Source organism: Pecten maximus, chromosome 12, assembly GCF_902652985.1.
Source record: "Pecten maximus chromosome 12, xPecMax1.1, whole genome shotgun sequence".
Classification (NCBI taxonomy): Eukaryota; Metazoa; Mollusca; class Bivalvia; order Pectinida; family Pectinidae; genus Pecten; species Pecten maximus.
This window is the reverse complement of record NC_047026.1, coordinates 11,135,598-11,155,550: the sequence shown is the minus strand read 5'-3', so window position 1 is coordinate 11,155,550 and position 19,953 is coordinate 11,135,598. Positions and strand designations below refer to the sequence as shown.

The 19,953-nt window shown below is 34.7% G+C and overlaps 1 protein-coding gene across 3 annotated transcripts in view; it reads right to left on the bottom strand.

Moving 5' to 3' along the window:
* The window catches only part of LOC117339419 (insulin-degrading enzyme-like), a 27,426-nt gene extending 7,473 nt beyond the window's left edge, over nt 1–19,953 (bottom strand). Inside the window, exons 1-22 of one of the 3 annotated variants that reach the window (XM_033900990.1) lie at nt 19,885–19,953; nt 18,873–19,076; nt 18,251–18,327; nt 17,383–17,409; nt 17,264–17,290; nt 14,227–14,330; nt 13,152–13,321; nt 12,486–12,608; nt 11,679–11,791; nt 11,348–11,437; nt 10,590–10,662; nt 10,097–10,189; nt 8,227–8,318; nt 7,683–7,763; nt 7,185–7,288; nt 6,370–6,472; nt 5,787–5,882; nt 4,013–4,039; nt 3,461–3,543; nt 2,340–2,484; nt 1,533–1,643; nt 451–571 (exon numbers count right to left, since the gene is read on the bottom strand). In XM_033900990.1, coding sequence (XP_033756881.1) covers nt 451–571; nt 1,533–1,643; nt 2,340–2,484; nt 3,461–3,543; nt 4,013–4,039; nt 5,787–5,882; nt 6,370–6,472; nt 7,185–7,288; nt 7,683–7,763; nt 8,227–8,318; nt 10,097–10,189; nt 10,590–10,662; nt 11,348–11,437; nt 11,679–11,791; nt 12,486–12,608; nt 13,152–13,321; nt 14,227–14,330; nt 17,264–17,290; nt 17,383–17,409; nt 18,251–18,327; nt 18,873–19,041 — 2,029 coding nt within the window. In that variant the 5' untranslated portion in view covers nt 19,042–19,076; nt 19,885–19,953. The remainder of the gene's footprint in view (nt 1–450; nt 572–1,532; nt 1,644–2,339; nt 2,485–3,460; nt 3,544–4,012; nt 4,040–5,786; nt 5,883–6,369; nt 6,473–7,184; nt 7,289–7,682; nt 7,764–8,226; nt 8,319–10,096; nt 10,190–10,589; nt 10,663–11,347; nt 11,438–11,678; nt 11,792–12,485; nt 12,609–13,151; nt 13,322–14,226; nt 14,331–17,263; nt 17,291–17,382; nt 17,410–18,250; nt 18,328–18,872; nt 19,077–19,884) is intronic. The other 2 variants (XM_033900992.1, XM_033900991.1) reach the window with 2 other exon arrangements.

The window sequence follows — 19,953 nt, the reverse complement described above, 5'->3', positions numbered from 1 at the left end:
GTTTATTATATTCTCAACGGCCCAAGAATTGCTGTAAAGGTTTTTAGGACAAAATTTTTTTTTTTTAAATAGGCACAAAACAAAACAACAATACTGTCAATAAAACAAAATATGTGAAAAATGTAAAAATATTTGGTACACTCATATAAATATAGTTTATATTAACAAACGTGGCTATTGTTACTTATATTTCGTGGTACAGATATAAACCTTGTACTATCCATTCAATATTTGCCTTCGCGATATATGAGATGTTTTTTAAGTAATAAACTTTCCACTACATGCCATTTCCACTACATGCCATTGGTTAAATTCAACACCATCTTATTGGGCCAAGATGGTAAGAAGTCAGGTATTCTGTAATGGATTTGTCACATTACAAACTTAAGTCTATCACAGATGACTAATACTCTCTGTACACTGTACACTCCCACGGTAACCAGATAATACCTTGTACAGCCTGTAGTTTTTCCTCGTGAGTCCACTGTACTTCAGACATCAGCTCAGAGGTATAGGATGACACCTGACTACTAGTCAGATCTGTTCTGAAGTTCTTCAGAATCCGCTCTAACTGAAATATTTTTTTATGCATAGGGTAAGCATTCCACACAAAAAGGTATAAAGTTTCATTAAGGGCCACTCCAGTACAATATATATCCTATGGCTGTACTCAAGGAATAAAGAAATTAAATGTGTGGTGGGTTCTGGAGAAAATGTGTCTCGAGTTATTTTATGGTAGTACAATATTAGTCATGCATCTTTTTGAAATAACAGGCTTAGAGGGCCTGCATCTCTCACTTGCATATTTCAGTATGGCAAAATACTCTTATGCATATTATATTCTAAATATGTTCCTACTTTTGATCTACCTCTCCAAACAATGGTTCAAACTACAGATGGACACAATCCTGTCATTCTTGATATTAAAGAAAAAGGATTTTAAAGTTTTTTTTTGCAATATTTCTCTGTTTCCTCTTCTGCCAATTGATGCTCCAAACCAAATTTCATCAACATCCAATTGGTCGTTCAGGACTAGTTGGGATTTAAAGGATAAGTTGATGGAGGGATGCTGCACCATGGCTCACTGGCCATTTGGGCGGGGTGAGCTAAAAACATAATCTGGGGTCATTACGGGTACTTAATTCTTAAAACACAGATAATTATTGTTAAGAAAGTTTTATAATCTTATGATAAATGCCTCAATATTCATTTATTCTCTGAACAATTTTGTAACATTCAGGGCCCAGTTGTTCAAACGGTGATTAGGCTAATCACAGTTGAACAACAATTTTAAAATCCTGATAAAAATCATTTGTGGTAAAACTAACTTGACCAAATTTTATGAAACTACAACACTCGTCAGTGTCTGCCTGCCTGTCTATTTTAAGAAATATACACACACATAGGTTTTGAAGTAAAGGAGAAATTAGATATTCACTAATAAAGTGATTAAGCTAATCACCGTTTGAACAACTGGGCCCAGATGTAAGTGAGGTCAATAATCACTTGAAAACAACACTACTGGGAGTTACCTTCTCCCTAATGATGACAAACTGGTCTGGGTCAACAGAAAACTGGGTAAGTTTGTCCATAATCTTCTTAAGAAGGACAGGCTGTTTGTCACTGTAGCCACTGATAGCCAACTGAAAATAACAAAGGAAACAATGGGTAACGTCATTGTCACAATAACAAAAGGAAACAATGGGTAACGTCATTGTCACAATAACAAAGGAAACAATGGGTAACGTCATTGTCACAATAGCAAAGGAAACAATGGGTAACGTCATTGTCACAATAACAAAGGAAACAATGGGTAACGTCATTGTCACAATAACAAAGGAAACAATGGGTAACTTATTATAATACAAGAAACTTATTGTAGTATATGTTAAACATCCACTGTTCAACACAGATTTAAAATACACCATACTTTTTCACATTCTTCACAAATGTGGAACAGTATGGAGTATTTTAAACACTGAAATATAGATTTCTGTCTGAAACCTGCCAGCCACCTCTGGCATGCCTGGTATATAATATACTTAGATTTGTTTTAGTAAACAAGAGGCCAGAGTGCCTGCATTGCTCACCTGGATATTTCAGTGATCATGGCAAAACACTCTCAAGTTATCTTACCAATACTTTTCCAATTTTGAATCAACATCTTTCTACCATACAAAGCTGTCAACATGTTCCTTTAGTTGTTGATGACTAGTAAGGATTTTTAGAAAAATTTTACGGATGGACGACGGACCAAAGTTTTCACACTCGGACATAAACTGGAAAGTTCTTCATAAAATTCTTGACAAAAACAATATGAATTTTGAAGGGATACTTGCTGTAATGCCATATTTGGTAGCCGACAGGTCGTAGTGAAGCCCGGCCAGTTCAGCATCATAAGAGTACTCATTGAGGGAATCTTTAAACAGCATCACGAACAGCTTGGTCAGAACATGGTTAGTGGGGGTCAGATACGTCAGGGGGCTGGAACAAAGCAAATAAATCTGGTAATTAAAACAGTCTGGCATTCCTCGAAATGTAGGGGTGAACATATTACATACTTTATCTTAATAATAAAGTTGATTAATTATTCTTCCTAAATCTTGTCCCACCTGTATCTTATAAACCAATTTTATACTCATCCTAACATCCAACCTTTCAGGAATGACTTATAAGCCACATGTAGAGTACATGTACATGTTTCAGTGGGAATGCAGAATAAAAAGAAGAAAAGGCAGTGGGAGAATTTTAGTATAGGAACAAAAACAGGAAAGCAGATTATTTAAAAAAAAATATATATTGTTACCTTTATTTCTAAATTACAACAATTGCGAATTAAGTTATATCAACTCATATTAATCATGCTAGTTGGCCCGGATTAAAGTGCCGAGGAGTTTTACTGTAGGAGGAAACCAGAGAATCCGGGAAAACCCACGTGATTAAAGATGAGTACTAATATTAAAAGAATATAATATGTAATTTAAAAATTACTTTTCCAATAAACTTTCCAAATAAAGAATAGTGAGCCCACTGAAGATGCATATCAATATGAGTATGCCAAGTACATTTCACTAATTTAAAATTTAAAAACTGTTTGTTAAAAAAGGTTACTTATTTAAAATATTTTTTCTTCATGCAGCATCATAATAATGTTTATTGGAAAGGAACACTAGATACTACAAGCCCGTTCATTTTTAACATTATTGAAAGGCATTTAAAAAAAATCTAACTACCATGAGGACTCAGGTTTTTTCAAACATTGGCCACTGAAAGAATTTATTGAATTCAAAATACCACATAATATTGCCTAATTTCTTTTGGAACCAACAATTAATCAAATTTCTTTATTTTTGAAGTTTCACCTATTAACTAAATTTTGGACATATGTTTTAACAGAATAGCCCTTAATTTAAACTTATTTTAAGGATGACTGTAAATTGTGTCATTTTCTTTTACTTACTTGTTCAGTTCATATTTAATGGAAGCTTTTGGTTGGAGGAATGTGTTGTCCTGATGGAACCAGAGTCGGCACAAGTCACTGTCCTGAAGATTGTATTTAACTATCATTAAGCTACCTATTTAACTCAGCCATGTTACAGACACAGTGTAAAATTGTATGAATGTAGTACATCAGTGATATAAACTTGGTCGTAAAAGTAATATTGTCACTCTCTTTATTTTGATATCAAGTCCCTAGAAGAGAGTCTTTATTCTGACAAGTCTGGGGAAGTTAGTCTTTATTCTGACAAGTCTGGGGAAGTTAGTCTTTATTCTGACAAGTCTGGGGAAGTTAGACTTCAATTCTGACAAGTCCGGGAAAGTTAGACTTTAATTCTGATAAGCCCCTGGAAGTTATTCTAACAAAGTTGAAAACTAAACTATAAATAATGTTATTTTAAATTAGTAAATAATGTTCAAGTCTTGAATAATCTTGTCCACAATAAAATATAATAATATTATTGTAATCATTTTTTATAATTAATAACTTGCAAAGTGAAATGACAAGACATACCTTGACAAGTTGTGGAACATCACTGGGCTAAAATAGAAGTTAACGACAGGTAAGTTAAAAGGAGTCTTCACTACATTGAAGGCTTGTGGCATACCAAATTATTGAACTCGTTTAATAAATTCCATATGACAGAGCTACTCATGTAAGATCCTCTATATATTCAGATACATTTTTGTATATCAATTATGTACCTGTACATATATGCTTATATACAGTGGACCCGCGATAATCCGGACGCCGATAGTCCGGAAAACTCACAGTCTGGACGGAAATGCACGGGAACGGATTTCCGTAACGTTATTTGTACTCACCAGTCCGGAAATTCGGATTCTGATTCCGGAAGCCCATTTTGGGAACGGAAAGTACTTTTCATTAGTAAATTTCCCTCAATAATCCGGACGATTTTTTTCACCATGAGGAGAAAAAAATGTCGGGGCAAGTCACCCGTGTCGACAGCTGTACAGACTATCGCTTGACACTGTGCGTAGTCATAGCGACCGCTGCCAGGTCATAGCCCCGGGTGTTTACCTGTGTGACAATATGTAGCTTTTGTTTTTATAACGGTACATTGCTTTTTCTCTACGACCTAAATGTTACAGTATTAAAGGATTTTATAGTATAGCCTGGTCTTGCTTTCATTAACTTGACGTACAATATCTATGATAGTTATTTTACAGACGGCAACTTTTATATGAACACATATTGCTATTTCGTAGTTAGTAAGAATTTATGCACAAACATACAGTACGTGACACGATAATTAATCAATCTCAAATACATGTAATAAATTTATGATCGGTAATTAACATCATTAACACTTGTATTGGGTAAACACGGATATCGGCTTGTAACACCGTTACGTGAAACGACGACTCATTGAAAGAAGCATGTTATTAATGACATATATACACATTTACGTATTAAGCAGTGATCACAAGAACTGGGTTGATTACACACAAATTAGTCAATAGTCGTCTGATACTTAATTAAGCGTCACATTGTTAAGTGAATACGGGTTTAATAATTAGCCTATCGGACATCTTGGGTAGTTCTCGTTGGTGTCGCGTACTTTTAAATAGATAGCTTGGGGTTTCTGGTACGTAAAAATCATAAAAAAACTATGGACTGATGGTAAGTTGTAAAATCCGGGTCTTTTATTTAAGGTATTTAACGTTTGTAACTTCTACTTGTTTGTGAACCTCCGGGACGTGACACATGTGTGTTGTTTGTAGGTCACATATGCCCGCTATATAAATAAAACAACTTTCACTTTACATGTTCTTTTAAAAACATAGTTTATTTTTTACTTTCTACAAAACAAAACAAGAATCATATCAGAAACATAAGTATATTTATTGTTAAAAAGACTGACAATTAGACGTGTTTATGAAACGTCCCGGATTGTATATAATCAAGGGAGATAACTCTTACACGACAATTTTTTTGACCTGGTAGACGAAATTCGGCAGTCCGGAAAACTCGTAATCCGGACGGTTTGGACTGGGAACGAAGGTGTTCGGATTATCGAGGGTCCACTGTATATGGTTAGGGCTATTACATTAAAATATCTACCTGACCCCAGGACTCCACAATAAATCACTTCTATCCATGGTTGGATTGCCTTCCTATTACCTTTTGTAATTTATTAAATAAATTCTATAGACGGTACCCCTTAATCCAATCTTGAGACCTGGGGTAGGGTGAATGTGTTACTGGAAAAGCCTTTACAGTATATGTATCAATGGTAAGCATTGTTAATTATGACTGTACTCACTTGAGCCTCTCTTGTAACGATATCAAAAGAATCTGGTATGAATTCGTTGACAGCAGGCAGTCTAAGGTTTTCATGATAACCACAGGCACTCCATTCCTTAAATAGACAAGAAAATATGACCTACCCATGGCCAGTTCTCAAATAGACAACCATGAAGTTTTGGCTGATTTGCCCATTTTAGATCTGCTTACTATAGACTCGGGGAGGGAATTGGATTGTAGAGGCCAGACCCCGAAATTGTAAAATTTTGAAACATCTTACCCAAACAATCATTAAAAATATAGTCTGTCAGTTTTGAAGATGTTGAAAATATTATTTCAAAGTGAAAGTGAAAATGATCTAACAGCAGTAGGTGACAGATGATGATGGGAGGAAAACAATGACAATAGCTCGTTAAGACCCTTTTGTTCCCTAATCAATGGATTTTTATCATTACAAATAAATTTATATTTACATGTACTGGACATTTTTTATTTCATATAAATGACAACAGATAATTACTGTTTAAATTATATTACATGTTACAGAATATAACTCGGCATCATTTATACAATTTTAAATTGTAGAAATTTTCTACACTTACCTGTAGCTTTTCCTCAGGAATTTTCTCTAGTTTATATTTTGTCCCATATAACGTCTCTGTTTGGTCCACTACACTTTCATATTTCTTTGCTACCACACGCATTCTAAAGTCAACAATGATATGTGGTAGATTATTCTAAAGGCTATGGATAAAGACACTTGTGTTTGATATAAACAGCAGGGTGGTTATTGTTTATCAGGGTTCAAATGGTTGGACAAGAGTTGTTTATGAAAGAAAGACGGACCTGGTGTCTTTTTGATGTTTTCAAATGCACTTTGACAAGACTTACAAGGCCTGCATTAATATCTGCAGGTCCGTCAAAATATACGCCTGAAATGTAACATTTAAAAACAGACCAACCAGTTTGTCTGCATAAACAAACTGGCCCCAGGGGCAAAATATTCATAAAAAGTTCATCTTCAACAGTTCCTCACTTCTTTTCAGAAAAATTGGCCCAAGAATTAAATTTCAAATTACTAGCCTCAGATTTGTAGCAATGATCAATTGATATAATAAAATCTTCAGGAAATGACACTTTTATTTTTTTGTTAGTATACAGTTAGATTTCAGACATATAACCATTGAATACAGTCATATTACATGCCTTTTTTATGACCTCAGAAACCTTATTTATATAATAATGTTTGTATCTGATAAATAATACCTGTACATGAAAATAATATGTAGTCAAAGAAGAAAAATTGTCAGAGCTGACTAAACATTCATGTTGCAAACATTTGTTCGGAAATTGAAGATCGGTATCTAGTTTCTTGCTAAAACGTTGTTGACAATCTTCCTTCTGCCTCAGTACTTACCTCATGTTTTGTGGTACGAGCCTGTCGAGTATTGTGGTGATAAGGTCAGGTCGGAACTCTGACATCAGGTACCCGCCGCTCAGTGTCTCCTCTATCGGATAGATCTACAACAGAGGAGGGTAGAGTACCGTAATGGAAATTATTACTGGTAACAACAACATAACTCTATCTCATGATTATAGACTATTGATCCTTACCAATAACAATTCATTAGATAAATGCAAGTCCCCCCTTACTTTGAGTAAAAAAGATAAGAAGCTGCCCCCCCCTGAGCTATATTTTTATTGCCGGATAAATCGATTATAATTGTAGTTATGTTTATAATCATAATTAATTTATATTATTATCATTGTCAGTGGTAACTGTTTATAAGTCATCCTAATACCAAGAAACTAAAACTTCTAAGACTTTTGTCAAGGAAGTAGTTTTAGTTATTTTATCTGAAACACAGACATTGTATTGCGTCACCTTAAATTGATTGTTCGACCTTGAACTTACCTGCATTGACCTACACACTGATGGAGTGTAGTTTTTACTTTCCTCTTTATCTTTAAATCGAAATTTCATAGCACGAATATTCTGTAAAATAACGGATAGAAATGTCAATAACACGAATATTCTGTAAAATAACGGATAGAAATGTCAACGAGAATTTTATCAATCACAAACTTAATTACACATATGATCATAATTTTTTTTTTTTAAATATGATAGTTTAAGTATGGTAACAGTACTTTGTTTTTATCTAAACCATGCACTTGATTCATTTGTTATATGTTCATATGTCAAATTAATTTATAAAACATCTTGAAAAAACCCAACCAAACATACAAAACTGTAAACAGAGTCTAGGTATGGGCCATTTACCACTTGTAACAATTCCTATGGGCCATTGGGTTTTTGTCCATGTAAGACTTTCAAATCTATATGGCCCATGTATCCTTCCCAACCTCTGATCTGTATTTTCCACTACAGTAACTGACTTCAAACAGAGTATAAACAGATCATTCTATAGACCATTACTGTGACGTTTGTGTCTGACCTGGTACTCCCTGAAGATCCACTCCGACGGTTCCTGACTCCTCAGCATACTGATGTACTGATAGGTAAGCTTCACCATGTCATCAATGTGGTCTACACAAATAAACAAGTTAACCTTGAGTACATTTTAATGTTTCTTTGCCTGAGATTGTCTGACCATAATACAGTTCCCAGATATTACGTCCCTGTGATGGTTAATTGATGAGGATGTCATGTTGTACAATCTTGATTAGATACGACTTTACTTTTCTTATTGCTATCCAGTAAAATGTCTATTAAACGGGAGGTCTTCAAGCTTGTCAAACAGGATCCGACAACAGATTTAATTCAAATAATTCCCTAAACTGATAAATTTTCTTCCATGTCCACCATGCACAGATTTTCATTATTTTCAGACTCTTTCCATAGGATAAACATTTAATAGGCCTACTTATTTCCAAAATAACATATTTTGATTTTTAAAATTATTATCCAGTTAATAGACATTTTCCAATAAACAATGAGAATATTGTGATTATAATTGGCCAATCATCATCAATCATCTCGAGAAGGGTAATATATTTATAGGTTCACTGTGGTATTATCAGCACCCCCATCCATTAAAGGAGATTTATTGTTTATCATTTGTGAGTTGTGTATGTACTGTAACTCACCCAGACCATCCTCAGTAAACTGTATGGTTACAGTCAGGACTTGGATATCATGTGTGAGTTGTGTATGTACTGTAACTCACCCAGACCATCCTCAGTAAACTGTATGGTTACAGTCAGGACTCGGACATCATGTGTGAGTTGTGTATGTACTGTATGTACTGTAACTCACCCAGACCATCGTCAGTAAACTGTATGGTTACAGTCAGGACTCGGATATCATGTGTGAGTTGTGTATGTACTGTAACTCACCCAGACCATCCTCAGTAAACTGTATGGTTACAGTCAGGACTCGGATATCATGTGTGAGTTGTGTATGTACTGTAACTCACCCAGACCATCCTCAGTAAACTGTATGGTTACAGTCAGGACTCGGATATCATGTGTGAGTTGTGTATGTACTGTAACTCGCCCAGACCATCCTCAGTAAACTGTATGGTTAAAGTCAGGACTCGGACATCATGTGTGAGTTGTGTATGTACTGTATGTACTGTAACTCACCCAGACCATCGTCAGTAAACTGTATGGTTACAGTCAGGACTCGGATATCATGTGTGAGTTGTGTATGTACTGTAACTCACCCAGACCATCCTCAGTAAACTGTATGGTTACAGTCAGGACTCGGATATCATGTGTGAGTTGTGTATGTACTGTAACTCACCCAGACCATCCTCAGTAAACTGTATGGTTACAGTCAGGACTCGGATATCATGTGTGAGTTGTGTATGTACTGTAACTCGCCCAGACCATCCTCAGTAAACTGTATGGTTAAAGTCAGGACTCGGATATCATGTGTGAGTTGTGTATGTACTGTAACTCACCCAGACCATCCTCAGTAAACTGTATGGTTACAGTCAGGACTCGGATATCATGTGTGAGTTGTGTATGTACTGTAACTCACCCAGACCGTCCTCAGTAAACTGTATGGTTACAGTCAGGACTCGGATATCATGTGTGAGTTGTGTATGTACTGTAACTCACCCAGACCATCCTCAGTAAACTGTATGGTTACAGTCAGGACTCGGATATCATGTGTGAGTTGTGTATGTACTGTAACTCGCCCAGACCATCCTCAGTAAACTGTATGGTTACAGTCAGGACTCGGATATCATGTGTGAGTTGTGTATGTACTGTAACTCACCCAGACCATCCTCAGTAAACTGTATGGTTACAGTCAGGACTCGGATATCATGTGTGAGTTGTGTATGTACTGTAACTCACCCAGACCGTCCTCAGTAAACTGTATGGTTACAGTCAGGACTCGGAATCCTTTAGCACCCCAACTACTGCCACAGCTCAGAGAGTTGGCCCAACCTGAAAAATATTGTCTCAAACATTTAATCACCAAGTGACTGTGTAATCATATTAATCAAGATACATAATTGTAAAGAGTAATCTAAAGAATGGGATATGGCTCAGTATAAATCAATATTTAAGAGTGAAAGGAACAATTAGGGAACTTAGCTTTGAAATTAGATCAAATAGATCTAAGACAAGCTATTTTTGTACATTGACAACAAATAAGTCACAAAGTCGATTTCACTTATTATTATTACATATTATCAAAATAGAAGATATAAAGTGAATATGGCACCATTTTATTAAATTTTTAGTAGAAAATTATCCATTTTAAATGTTTGAGAATTTTCCAAATCATTGATTTCAGTGAAATTCAAGACATTGCATTTTAAGAATATATTGAACATAAACTCACCTTTGGACTTAAGTTCTGACAGTAGACTTCCCTCAGCTTCGTGGCCAATCAGGTGAGCTATATAGTTTCCAGGCTGTACAAATTCAAGGTCAGAATTATTCTAAACAATTTCAATGTTTCATTTAATGTTTTTTATGTGTTAATGTGGTCTATGTATTACATGATACATTTGATGAATTAAAACAAAGAATACAATGCCCTTGATGGTGTTATTGTGTTAATTGTCCAATGCTTCAAGTATTTTCTAGACATTGTATCAAGTGTGGCAGGTTTTAATTGTGAATAGTGTACATAGTGATACTGTCGTCTTCTAGAGTCACGCTAGAAGGAATTGCCCTTTAGCTCAGTCAGTAGAGCCGTGGACCAGTAAGACGAGGGTCACTGGTTCGATCCCTGGTGGAGGCACACTACTCTCTTTCCTGTTACAAAAGCAAAGCTTCAACAATACCAGTAATCAACTATAAGAATAAGCATAGGAAATTAATAATCCATCATCCACACAATATTTATGATCAGCGAGGCACAGACAGGTGTACCTAAATTGTATAAACTCCTCTGTTTAATTTAACCATAAATTCTGATGGTGAAATTCTTATATTATACTGTAATACCTCCAGGAATGAAGCCATTAGAGTGGTGACAATCTTTGATGTTACGTACCTACGTACAAGACGGACAGAGAGGAAACCTATAGTCCCCCCAGTGTCACCGGTAGGGGACTAATAATGTGTGTATACAGCTGATAGTGACAAGCATACCTTGGCAGTGTAGAAATCCTGTAGGTCAGGTATTGCCCACATCAAACAAAGACTTCTCATCTCTTTCACAGGTACAGCATAGCAAACTGTCTGTTAAACCAGATTATTCCAACATGAATACAGAATACAGACGGCCGGTCAAAAATAATACGATAAAATTTGGCATGAAACAGACCTCAGTCACAAAGGTCAAAAGTATAGTGGAATGAGCAAGGTAACACTTGATGGAACAATGAATGGGACAAATCACAACATGAAGTTAAGTGGCCATCTCACAATGAAAATTAAGTGGTAAGTAAAAGATTTCATGTTATTTACAGTGAACACATACCTTTAGCTGGTCTGGGCCATAGGGGTGGTCTGTCCATTCAGGGACTGTGACAGACTTATTCTCCACCTCAGTAAACATTGGTACAGCCATTTCTACTAACTCATCCAGTGATTCTAGAAAAAACAGGAAGAGGCAGAGCATGCATAATGATATTTATACATTAAAACATTGTAGAGTAATTCAGTCACCACAACTCAAAACATAGCTCAAATTAGTGATAAAACATTATAGGAGTACAAATTATTCCAAATTATTGGACTCAGAGTTCATAAAATGATGGGTACTATTAGTTAAATGCCAACTTCCAATTCAAAATGGAATTTCCATTTTGGAGGTTGAGCATGTTAAAATTTCCAACCCTAAGAGATATTATACTATTATTTTTTATATTACTAACCAGAGTTTTTTTTTAGGGTTTTTTTTGGGCTGTTAATAGGCCCCATTCTTAATTGAAATTATTTCATATTTAAGCCTAATTCCCAAAATGTTCAGTTTACTCTAGAAAAAATCTTTCCCAATTCATCAATTTTCTTCCCAAAATGAGATAAAAAAGCCCCTTCCCAAATTAATGAGAAAAAGCCATGCTAATATTTCTTGGATAACCTGAAAACTACAAGTTTCAGACTACATTTTTTTTTAACTGGCTGTTTTTCTGGGCTTATGTTATGTTATCCTCTAACGTTGTTGGAGTAGTAAGCATGAAGATGGACAGATTATGGAAGATGTTTTGGTAAAGTTCCGTTACAAAATGAACATAAATCAGAGTCTCTTAATGTGATGATGATAATGATGATTATATATACCAACCTTTCCCTAGCACACATACAGACATGATATTGGATGAGTAATGCTTGGCGTGGAATTCGAGCAGCGCTTCACGGATGTTGATACCATTGGATGCAGGAATGGATCCCAACGTGTCCTTGTTTCCTGAATCATAATGTTATCAACTGGTAGTAAGACTTTTCAAAAAAATATTTATTGATGTAACCGAGCGCATTATTAATTTTGATTTAAGTCACTGCCCCTGCTAGGGATTGAACCCGGGGACATCTGGGTTAATAGTCTTACATTCAACCAATGAAGCCAAAGAGAAGATCTCTTTAATCTAAAATACACCTAAGAGTCCTTATACTTTATTAAGGGTATGTGTTTCATGATATTTGAAAATATGCCAATCAATGTTTTTTTTTATTTATATTATCGGTATCAAACTAACTAAAAAACAACCTAATAGAAATCTGTTTGTATAAGGAATTTTGGAGGTATCAACTATTTTCTATCCATAATCTTTAAATGGTTCCAATCAATTCATCACAAAGAAGTAATTTAGGATTATCATTTAAATGTATTAGATTTAACACATGGCTATACCATCAATGTAGGAAATGAAATTTATGAAAGGAATAACATGCAATCTTTTTTATTTATGTAGTTATATATAACGTAGTTATTTTAGAGGTAAATAATTACCACATGAAAATTTGGCCCAGTCATGTCCGGGTTTACACAGTTTTCTATCTAAGAGTCGTAATCGTCGACCATCATTATGGATGTTTTTATCATTCTCCGAATTGACAGCGTTGACCTCCCTCTCTACAGCTGAGGCTGTGAACAATGGGCAGAGGAAAAACTGGCTTAGTCTGAAACAGAGCAAAACATGTTATACAGATATGTACTAACATTTTACATGTTTTCTGTACATGTAATAATCATTAAAAAGTCAGCCGTAAGGGGCTTATCCTACCCCCATCAATAAAATATATCTGTCCATGGTTTTATGGGATATGTTGTACACATTAATGTCAAGCTCTTTATTTTGAAAGTGGTCAAGTGCAACATTTGACCATTTAACTGAACTGATGACCACCAAAATTTAATCAGGTATAGAACTTGAAAAATTAATGTTATGGTGCGAATATGAACTGAAAATCTGTCCAGAGGATGAATACTGGGTATTTCTAGTTCTTGATGAAGCATAAAAAATTGTACATTTTGAACCCAAACTACTAAAAATATATCATTAGTGCATGTCTCTGTAAGAGGAATTTAAATAATAAGTTTTGTTATACATGTATTTGTTAAAACACTAGCCCATCAAATGTGCAGCAAAATTAATTTGCATAAGAAATCTAACAAAGAGCTGCAATGCCGCAATGAAGCAGCTTTCGTGTCACAAAGTGTGACTTTGCTACATGCAATTTGCATACAAAATCATATTGAAGTAGCAATATTGCTGCAACTATATGTGCCAGAGGCACCATTCCTTTCAGTAAAGGAAATCTTGACTGTACAAACTTTAAGCTAAATTTGAAGGGACCGATAGATCTATACCTGCACTGACAAATTGACCATTGTTATACCTCCTTTACTAAATTACAAATTTATGTGGTCTTACCAAAAGTTTGAAGCAAAAAGAAAATTTTGATGAAAATAGAATTGACTATTTGATCATTTTTTGTATAATTTTTACTTTTAGAAAATGAAACGACATGACTTGGTCCTTTACACTATACATTGTATATAACATACGTATACACAGACGTACCTGTCTAAGGCGCCATACAAATGGTCAGGGGCCACGTCAAAGTAGTATGTAGTATGCTCAGGACCTGTAGAAGCATTGCAAAGACCTCCATGCTCATTGAGAAACTACAATTCAACATTGGAAAACAGTGTAAACTAACATTTTAATGTCACTTACTATAAATACTTCGAGATGTACCAGGTATATATCAATCACATGTACAATCACGTATGATTTTGATTCTGAAATCCAGCTTATTTTTAGTATTAATGGATTTAATGCAACAAAAATCTTATTGCAAACATGATGCAAAAATCACTAGACATGTAAATTTCAATATTAGGAGTTTTATGTCAGTTCAACAGGTGCCTATTGTAAACTTTATTTATTCTACAACAATTGCAAAAGTTATTTCAACTTATATTAATCATGCTTGTTGGCCCGGATAGAAGCGTGCAAGGGGTCTTACTGTGTATGACAGGAAACCATAAAACACGGGGAAAACCCACTTGGTCTGACAGGTGACCCCATAGGCATACCTTTTCACGTCTGATCGGGGAATAAGACCCCGGCCACCTAGGTGAAAGGTAATAAGGGTGTTATCACTGTGCCACCCGACCACCCTATTGGCATCTACTATGTATAAGACCACATACCATAAGCCAGAATTATCAAATATTCTTTCATTTCAGAGTATAGAAGGAATTATTTGTCTGACCTGAGCACCAGTTTTTAACTTTGCAAACACATATACCCTACATCAAAGACAGCGATAGGAGATAGTTCAATGGGATATGAAATACTCATAAAATTTTATCTCCAAAGAAAAAAGATTTCCAATCAAACGTCAGACCTACATTCTAGTAAAGCTTGTAAGAGTTACACCTCATGTGAGCCCTAATACATATAAAAGTAGTCAAGAGGCCTGTGAGACCAGAAAAAACGACAAAGAAATATAGTGAAATATATAGGGGAGATAACTCCCTTTTATGCGATAAAAAGAAAAACAACAATAGTTTGTTGTATTTTACTTATTGTTTTGGTAAATTCATGTTTTATCCTTATATGATATAACCTTAATATGTCAATCTTATTCTATCACTGCAAGAAAAGTTTGTATGACAAATTTTCTGACAGTGTTATATCCTGACAGTGTTATATCCCTTTAAGTTGTACGGAATGTACAAAGTCACTGGATGCTGTTTTTACCATGGGTTTGGAGATTTGTCATTTTAGAGACTTTAAGTGGAAATAACATGACACAATAAGTATAACTTGATGTACTTATTGAATGTCTTATTCATAATCTTGTATTATATTCTAGTACATAACATAGTAACACAGGTATCTGTGTACACCGGAGCGTTGTTATTGATCCTGATATTGAATAAAAGATTACTCCTGGGTCACAAGATCATCTGATAGCACTGAAATAAATCTATACAGCACTTCCTGAGTTGTACCTGATGGCATATTTAAAGTATATCATTATACGGTTTAGGCACAGCTTTCTAGGGGTATATCCCTCTCGGTACAACCGATGAAAGCAATGCTATGGATAGGGTCTACATGTATGTAATGTTTGTGGCTGTACGACTGGCATGAGTAAGGAGTATTGGTGAATTTATTACATGATAGCTTCACTATAAGCTAGGTATAATATAATATATATTGACTGAATCACTAGGAAAGATGTGTATCTTTAAACATGAAAGATTGAAAACAGATTAGTGAACGGTCATATTTGACTAATCAATTCACGACACCTTAGTTACCGGTAATCAACTTTTACCCTAATTGAGTTGTTTTGAAGTAAAGTTCAGTCAGACTGCTTATTTTAATATATAAATTCTAAATTCATAATATGCTAAGTATTAATCACATTAAATGAATCTAAAACTGTAACCTCCAATTAACAAGAGGAATACTGATTTTTGAATAATTATTCCCATCAGTTTTATAATTAGTTATTAGTTGCAGTACATTAATTGTACTTTCAGATCACAATTTAATGCCAATACCGTCCTTAAATGACCTTAGCTGTTAATAGGACGTTAAACAAAATAAACCAAACCAAACCAAACCAATAACAAATTATATAGTTAATACATTGTATTGTGCATTCTTGACTCATAAAAGCAAACACTCTTCCCAGAACAAGAATTATCATAATTAGTAAAACTGAAGGATCATGCCCTCTGAAAAATCATGCAAACTGAATATGCAGGCATTGATATTACACTGTACACAGATCATGTGAAAATAAATTGAAGTCAGACCTTCTGTAAAATGAATATTGAAACAGGCAAGCATCTCAGATTAATGGATGGACAAAGTGATGAATATGTGCTTCACTAAAATTATTCAGGTTGATACTGGGGTAATTAGGTCTGTGCTGAAGCCATAGCCATATCAAGCTTAGAAAATGAAACAGACCCTATGGCCACTTTTTCAGTGAAGACAATTCAAATTATACATAGGTTTAAATTTTATCTGGCTCAGTTGGTTAATGTACGTGTCACCTAAATTCACGTGAAGATCAGAGGTACATTGTTCGACACTCCCTACCCATACCAGTTTGTGCTTTCTCGTGAAACTGAGAAACAGGCCGATCTAGGCTTTTATGGTAGCGTCCTTGAACAAGACACTTTATCCGAATTGCTCTGGATGGCAGGGATAACTCTGGAGGGGGCCATGTGGCCATTGGCCCCATATTTTCCAAAATGGCCCATCAACATTTTCAAATTCCTTGAATTTTCTATGTTTTGGCCCATCACGTTTCTGAAATCTGTCAAAATGGCCCATTATATATTGGTCCAGTGTGAACCCTGGGATGGCATGTGACAGGGCCTCCTGTATGTTGTTCTGCGAGGTCACCAGCTATACAATGAGACCCTGCCTCAAAATGACCCTGGCTGGTCACAGACCAATAAACCCAGTAAGCAAACCAACCCCATTTTATCTGATAAGGACCCTATCTATAAAATATTGATCATGAATGTAAACCTGGTTAAGTATAAGAACCTAACTGGGATGTCTACCATGCATGATATCTTACCTTGTCATAATCATTCTCATTTTCATACTGGAAATAAGATACAAACAGGAACGGTTACATTAAATATACATTATAGTTGTGTATATCATTAACTTATAGTGAGATATAACAAGTTTTACCTTTTTATAGGAGTTCTCTTGTTCGTACTGAAAGTAAGATGTGAACATTTCAGAGGAATTTCTCTCAACTACTACTCTATCTATACAGAGCTTAAACTGCACATTAATTGTAAAGAAATATTCAGTATTTTCTGTACAATGAAGAATATCATCACTGTTTGCATTGACAGCTGAGAAAACAATTGGTGCTAATATATATATATATATATATATATATATTTATAGTAGCTACTAGTATGTTTGTAAATCTTTATTATTCATCTGGCGTTTAAATGTGTAACTATAAACTAACATTGTTACATTGGCTGTATGAGAAATGCTGCATATTTTGAAATTAACATTTTTAAAGTGTCATATATACTCACAGACAAATGCACCACACATTTACGGTCAACAACCACAATTACTAGAGTACTTTGCAATCATGACAGCTATAATAATACTGGAGTTACAATGTAGTTGGACAAGTAAGTAATCAGATCTTTGAATTGAATTTGTATCAAGTCTGGTGGTCTTAAAAGTTTAACAAAGCATATCTTACTGTACATATACATAGCATGGTCCATTTTGGCTAATTAAGTAACTACATGTACAGTATAAATAGTATGTATAATAATTATAAGATCCAGTCATTGTAATAAACCTTTTTTCCCCAGGATGTTTGGAATGTCTCTTTCGCAAACTCAAATCTCTGCAAAACTTACCACTAGAATCTGGTGTAATTTTCTAAACAAATAACCAAAATATTCATTCACTACACAGATTGATATCTGGTATAAAGGGAGGTAATTACAACTGATTTTTATCATGGTTCCATTACATTATGCTTACTGGTAAACATCGAGCTAGATCTAAAAATTTGCCTTACCTTCTTAGATCCAAGAAACAGCATGTGTTCACAGAAATGTGCTAAGCCTTGAACCTCCCAGGGATCCGACAAAGCACCTATAAGAAATGAAGTGATCAACAAAATAAACAAAATGGTCAAACCAAATAAACAGTATTTATATTTAAACTGTATGCAGATATTTAGAAGCATTTTTATTTTATTTTACTAGCTGTCTTTTACACATGTCATTTTTGTGGTTCATTTAATTTTGCCAGACTACTACAACTTCATGGTATATCCATTCAATTAAGCCAGAAAATTCAAGTTTGAATGTACTTACAATTTGTTAGAAATTCAAGCCTGGTAAATTTCTTCAGCTAGCTTAATATATACATGTATATAGCTTAGCTCATAGTTCAAGTCTTATGCAGCTATTTGTAATAGCCAGGCACATGCAATAATATAGTTATTCAAAAATGCACAAATTACATTTTACGATACAAGTAGCTACAGTATAGATGGCAATTAGAACTTGAATGCATGTTACATAAATTTTTTATTAATGTTAGCATATACATGTACATATGTATATACTATATCCTGGGGATAGATGGCTTACGATTAAGAAATATTCATTTCAGTTTGATAGGTTATCACTAACCTATGTGGACATCGATGGCTGCTGAAGACTTTTCTGTGTCTGGATCACTGACGACCATTATCTTAAGACCATTCATCAGCTCTATACCTCGATAAAGTCGCTTGTCCTGGAAGGACTTGATGATTTTGTCATGGTCGATAGTTCTACGGATGAACTCCATACCTTTCATTGTAAGTTCTGCTGTCACCTGTTCTTCATCAGCATCTACAAACGGTGAAGAATAAAAACATTCATTCCTTGATCTAGTCGCCATTTTCTTCACCCCAGTAAATCTGAGGACAATACGATTCACGACCCTATAGGAAATAATTAAGCTGGTCACCAGCTTTCGTGGGTTAATCTTTGGTAGAAGCTAATTATATTATTGTTTTGTTCTGGTCAAGTGTGTGATATTTCTAATTATTACTGTGATAATATTTCAGATGTGTAATGTGTACTTAATTATGAGATCTGTGATAATTAATGTAAACTACTTGTATCATGATTTTATCTAAATAAAATAATATATAAGAAATTATTATAATTATTAACATTTACTAATTAAGTCATGACATCAGGGCCAGAACTTTGAAAACAGTAATATCAGGCAGTGATCATTCTTAAGTCTTATAAATTGTATGGGAGATAAAAATCAAGGAGGTTCATTAATGAGATGCCCGACTGAAATCAGTGTGCATTGTATCATGTGCGTGATAACCGATTCGTCGACAACGGGTCTGTCTGTTATGCAGAAAAAAAATCCATTGGTTTTTCAATGTAATATTTCATACATATATCTTGAGGAACTTATACAGACTAAGAAAAGTCTTTGTAAACATAAACATAAAATTAGAACTCTGTCGCTGGTCAAACCGATAAACGAAAACGGTCCACCAGTTCTTGATGGAGCACGTGCGCTTTATGTGACGAGCGTATACGACACCGTCGGTCCTGTAACATGTTAGTAACCAATAAAACTGTCGATACTATCAAATTCAATAATGGAGATGCTCCAGCAGAAACTTATACACACCAAACTCATGTAAACAAACCAAACAGACTTATGGCAGGGAAACAAAGCTTGTAGAAGACCGTGATTTTC